This window comes from Apis dorsata, unplaced genomic scaffold, assembly GCF_000469605.1.
Source record: "Apis dorsata unplaced genomic scaffold, Apis dorsata 1.3 scaffold_99, whole genome shotgun sequence".
NCBI classification, from domain to species: Eukaryota; Metazoa; Arthropoda; class Insecta; order Hymenoptera; family Apidae; genus Apis; species Apis dorsata.
The window spans coordinates 1,713,826-1,719,965 of record NW_006263397.1 but is presented as its reverse complement, the minus strand read 5'-3'; the positions used below and the strand labels follow the sequence as shown (position 1 = coordinate 1,719,965).

General features: G+C 34.3%; 1 protein-coding gene across 8 annotated transcripts in view; it reads right to left on the bottom strand.

The window, feature by feature from the left end:
* The window catches only part of LOC102677513 (glutamate receptor ionotropic, kainate 2-like), a 124,989-nt gene that overhangs the window by 65,312 nt on the left and 53,537 nt on the right, over positions 1–6,140 (bottom strand). For all 8 annotated transcript variants that reach the window (XR_004149886.1, XR_421222.2, XM_006612206.2 and 5 more), the window contains one exon: positions 5,179–5,430. Coding sequence is in view for 6 of the 8 variants with exons in the window: in XM_006612206.2 (XP_006612269.1) it covers positions 5,179–5,430 (252 nt within the window). In the remaining 2 variants the exon portion in view is untranslated. The remainder of the gene's footprint in view (positions 1–5,178; positions 5,431–6,140) is intronic.

Genomic DNA, 6,140 nt, shown 5'->3' with positions numbered 1-6,140 from the left:
CCGTGGGTGGACGAATCTTGCACCCGAGAGAGGCGGCGAGCAACGTTGCCCGCCGCTTTTTCCGCGATGTACCGAGAATCCTCAACGTGGGTTGCCAATATCGCGAAGGTCTGCCTGTGACGCAAGCAAGTTTCGAACCGATTTTCGTCCTCCGTGACGGGAATACCCGCATCCAATGGAATGGAGTTTGAAAGCGTTGCTGTATTCCATAATACGGGAAACGGTGGTAATCCGTCAAAAATTCGAATGCAAACTCTCGAATAAGGTTTTCAATGGATTTTTAGTTTAGGTGATTCGAATCGAGATATCGAGAATGGTATTGTATATTTTGGGTGGGAATGGAGAGGAGGGTGTTCCTTTGCTTCGCGGTTTAAAATGCGACGTTGCATTCTTTCTATTGTCCGGGACATTGGAGTGAGATGCGCCAATTCGGAATATCGAGAAGATCGGAAGAAAGGATTGATAATGGGTAGAATGATGGAAATGTTGCTGTACTTTTGTTATTGTTCGATTTTTATCAATTATTTCCGTCACTCTTCTTTGATCAATCATTTATTATCAATAATATAGATTGATTTATTAATAATTTGCAAATTGAAATTGATATATTTATTTCTTGGTTGTTAACTCATTATAAATCGAATAGTTCAATTGTTGTTGAAGAAAATTGGATTAAATTTGCGGAAAATATAATTCACATTTACAAACAATTTTGAAATATTAGTTCTTTGAAAAAATTTGAAAAAGAGAGAAATATTTTCATAATGGGATTTGAAGCCTGAGAAAAGAGGGAAATTTTAAAATTCCACATTCTTTCACACCAGTTTTGCCACAGTTTCTATTGAAAGAGAATGCTTTACTATATAACTCTGCTCTTCTCTGTAATTTTTTTAAATTTTACGTGCGTTACTTTTTTAAATTTATTTATAACCGGCTATGTAGCTAGTACTTTTATACACAGATTGTATTGAAATTAAATCTTACACGTGTTGAAGACTGAAAAATACAATACAATTAAATTTTAATCGACTTTAATATATAATATAATTTTTAATTCATCAAATGGACGTTCTTCTTAAAATTACACTCTTGAAATCTCTGTCAAATGTTCCAAATTCTATCCCAAAATCGACCAATAACACTTCCGAATCTTATCTGTTAAATATTTCATATCATGAATTTACGAATTTAATGATCCTTCGCATCGTTTCATTTTCCCAATATAAGTTGGCTTCGTGACAACACCATTTGAATTAAACGCAAATTCTTCGTCAAACTTGAAAACTTGCGTACGTTCGTGGCGAAGAATGTCGTCTGGAAAGGATGCGCGAGGCGTTATATAACTTTCGAACATTTTATCCTCACGCGTAGAATCTTAATGAGTTTGAAAACAAGTGAGGGGAGGATAGGAAAATTCTAACGTGGTTCTTTAATAAAGCGCGTGAGATCAAAGACGCGAAATTAACACGCGCGTTAAACAGCGCACCACCTCGAGGAATTTCTCACAATGAATACTCGCTTCCGGTACACGGCACCCGATGGAAGATGCAGGCTTGAGTAACGAGGGTTAACGCTGGCGGCACGAAATAACGAAGGGCGGGGCCTTAAAGCCCGTTATTAGAAACGTTGGAAATTTTGTTGCCAAGTTTAAAAATATTTTCCGCCAGTTTCGTAAATTTTCGTGAGAATTTTTGAATTTATCATGGAGATGGATTAATGGATTCGTATAAGAAGTATACATTCGAGTGTATATACTTCGTTGCGTTGGATTCTAATCGAAGTCCAATCATTAAATTATGCACGGTGGTTTATCGGTGGTTTCAAGTTGAAACCTATCTCCGTGAAAAGGGATTAAAGTTGGTCGAGAGGGATTCGTCAGAGAATCATCCAGATCCTTGTACAAGGAGAAGTCGGTGGTTTTGAACAAGGATTGAAGACGTTTCGACAGGGGAGCAAGGATTCGTTATTTTCTGTGGGCAACGTTGACTCGAATTGAAAATGGAAGGAACACGGAAATTCTGGGGCTCGGATAAATCTCTGTTGGAAATCAGTTTGGAAACGGATAGGGGACGGTTGGCCTCGGTTGGTGACGGATGTGGCGCAAAGGGGGTGGATTGGGTTGGGTGTTCTAATCGGCTTGCACGTATAACTTTCGCGCAAATAGATAAGCTCGTTGGTTTAGACGTTGGTTGAGCTCGAAACGTGTTTTCATCGGTTATTTGGTTAAGTTTGTTCAAATCTCTTTGAGCTTTGGAAAGGAAAGTGTTTGTGAAACTTTCCACGTATTGGCTCGTGTTCTAATTTAAAATTTTTTTTTTTTTTTCCATTGAATCGTTCGAGGGATGAATTTTTAATTTGGTCAACTGAAAATTTAATTTATCATTATTTTGTAAAACGAATATACTTGCATGTTTATAATTCGAAAATGGAAGACAAAATAGAGATATTGTTTTTTTAGTTATTGATAATTGAAAGTTGATTAAAATATATAACAATTTATCCTAAATTTATTAAACATTATTAAAATTAGAAAAAATTTGAACCGTTGTAATTCCGAAGATACTGACTTCCGGTCAAATGAGTGAACGATCGTTGGAAGCGTGGAATCTTCCCCTTTAAAACGCTCTTTCATTTATTCCGATCCGACTTCCGGTTCTCGAGATATCATTGTGTAAAGAAAAAGTAATTTTTAATCATTTACCTAAAACATGATTAAACTCTATTAAAATTAAGAAAACTTTGAACCGCTGTAACTCCGAAGATAATGATTTCCGGTCAAGAGTGAGCGATCGTTAGAAGCGTGGAACTTTCCCCTTTAAAACGCTCTTTCATTTATTCCGATCCAACTTCCGGTTCTCGAGATATCATCGTGTAAAGAGAAAGTAATTTTTAATCATTTACCTAAAACATGATTAAACTCTATTAAAATTAGCAAAACTTTGCATCGCTGTAATTCCGAAGATACTGACTTCCGGTCAACGAGTGAACGATCGTTAGAAGCGCGGAACCTTCCTCTTTAAAATGCTTTTTTGTTTATCCCGATCCGACTTCCGGTTCTCGAGATATCGTCGTGTAAAGACAAGGATAATTTTTAATCGTTTAATATCTCCTTCCTTATCGCTTACTCGGACCTCTCGCTCGCACCTCGTGTCACTGACCTATTCTAAATTCCAGACAAGTGGCAGACGTAATTCCTGGAAGGACGTAGTACGCGTTTCTAGGGAAAAAATGTAGGTCAGGGATCCATTCATAACTTCTGCACTGTGTAAACGCTATGGAGACTTCAAATACTTATATCTCGGCAACCAATTGAGATATCGAGATGAATCAAAAAGGGATTTCAATGGCATGGTTTTCTTTATTTTCTGAGTATATCTTAATGACATTATATGAAATATTTTTTATATATTTGAACATGTTTTAGCTGCATAAAAATCTGCAATCTAATTATTAATATCAATATCACTTCATTTTATCATATTATTTCATTTATAAATATCCATATCCCTTTTAATATAATCAATTCATAAGAGGAATAAAATATATTTATAATTATATGTTATATAATTAATTTTTTTACTGTTATTAATAAAAAATAATAATGGTTTCAATTTCTGATTTTGTTAACTGTTGTCTCAAACAGAAACGTTTCATTCCACTTCTTCTCTATTCGATTCCACAAATCTCATCGAGTCTTGAAATTATTTGAGAAATTTTCTATTGTATTCGTTAAGAATCCAATATCATTCCGAGAATGGAAACATGAATTAAATTAAACGTGATAATATATAGTTTATTTATTTTAGAAAATCTATTCTAAAAAATTCAGATTATTCGTTTTGTGGAACGTGTACGTCTGCCACATTTATAATTCGAAATAGGCTACTGGATACCTGTCTGACAACGAATATGCCATTTACCCTTCGGTGACAACGAAATCCTCGATCTAGCTTGGGGAAGAGCCACGTTCATTGCGCACGAAATGGTGGCGACGCACGTACTGTAACAATCTGTCACGGGAATATTACAGCACGAGCGTTCGGTCGATACTCATAGCGGTTAAATTTACGCATCCCTATTGTAGCTCAGCTTGAACATGGACTAAGAGCCGTTTAGAGCTAATATGAATACTTTCCATGTAAAATAAGCGCGAAAAATCTTTCATACTCTTTGAAATTTATTTCAACTCGTGCTTTTATCCCAAATATAATTCTCAAAAGTATTCTATGCTTTGATGGAAATATTCTCTGATCTTTTCTAATCTTTTCTATAGAATTAAATCAATGTTAGATTTATTACCTTGTTAAATAATTTTTTAAAGCTTAAATTATAAAATTCGAAGGCAGAAAAAAAACTGGATTTGAAAATCTTTTTCAGACTTTAACATAAAAATTAAATATTTACTCGATTTACCGTGCAACAAAGTGGATCATCATTTTTTTGACATCTCCAAGAATTGGAATTGAGAAACTTAGAAAATGTCAATAAATATTCCGTCTTTATTGCCTTATAGATCCAAATGGAACCATGCCACGATTGCGCGCACGTGCATCTTACACAATTCCATTCAACTCCTTACATTATTCATCGTCGAAGATCGAGAGTACCAAAGAATAGTGTGCAATTACTTGAAAACGCCGGAAGGAATCCTGGTTTAAAATCGCCATTTCGCGAATTAATTAAACGAAATTCGCTTAATTAAACGTTTTCTTCGCCGGCCAACGTTTTCTAATTACGAATGAATTTCGTTATCTCGGTTTTTCACAAGGATGTTTATTAATCGACGTTATTCCATTTGCTGAAATCTTAATTGTTGCTAATTGAGAGGCTTTCTTCAGCAGCAATTGTTAAGCAAATTAATAATCCAACCGGGATTATGGGTGAAATTAATGCTTCCCTTGTTTCGAATATCTATGTCTCTTATAATCCTCATTTAAATTAGAATTTCTCTTTAATTTAATCGTTGAGTCGAATTAATATTACAGACCATTGTCTCGAAAAATAGATAAAAATAGAAGAAGTAAATTAAAAATTATTTCTACGAAATAATAGTTTATAAAAAAAAAATCTTAATCTTGCTTAATCAAATGAAGAACTATATGTTAAAAAACCTAAAATGAAATAATTTCATGTTTCATGAGAATAATTAAGATGGGAAATAATAAAAGAAATACTTACCATAATCGTCCTCGTAGATAATGGCGACCTTGGTCCAGTTGAGAAACTCCATGATATCCTGATAAGCGGCGTTGAGCAAACTTTGTGCGGGATAGAGATTGATGCTGAACTCTTTCGCCTCTGTGTCCAGGTCCAGCCTGGCTTCCAAATGTGGAATATCCAGTGCGTCGCAGATGCTGTGGATGTGTTGCCCCAGAATGGGATCCGATGGCCCGAATACCGCCTGCACGCCGTATTTGACCTGTTGACACGCTGCAATCAACATCCATTATTACACTGTTTTATCATAATAATAAAAAAAAATATATTATAAAATTAATTATTAAATACTTTGAATTGCTTTTAAATCGAAGAAAAGAATAAATAATCAATTATTAATATAATTATCTATGGCTTGTATCGTACAAATGATGAGTCTATCTTTTCCATAGAATTTTAAAATAAATAGATCTTTTTTATTATTATTCCTTTACGCTGTATAAAAATTTAAACATTTATATTGTATAATGTATATTTTATACATTTGATACACTTTATAAATTCTTTAAAATTATTATTTTTATTCATCGTATGTTCTTGAAATTTTTCTTTCTGAAAATAAAAATCGTCAATAAATAAATCATCATATCAAAATTTCCCAAACATCTTTTACCTGTTTTAAAATAAAATAATAAAATTGTATTTCTTAATCGATTTCTCCATTCGATTGGGAGTTCGAAAATCAGTTTGACCATCTGTTAGTAATTTCCAGGCCACATTCGACGAACCATTAAACAGTGAAACTTGTTAGGTGAGCACCTCTCATTAAGATCGCGGGCACGTAGATGAGCGAAGAGCGACGTTAATGTGGCGTTAACGACTCGCTAAGCTGAACGCATGATCGTGGTATTCGTTTATGGCTGTTGGAAATTGTTCCATGGACAGTAGGAATGTCGATTATTATCGATAATGACGATACTCGA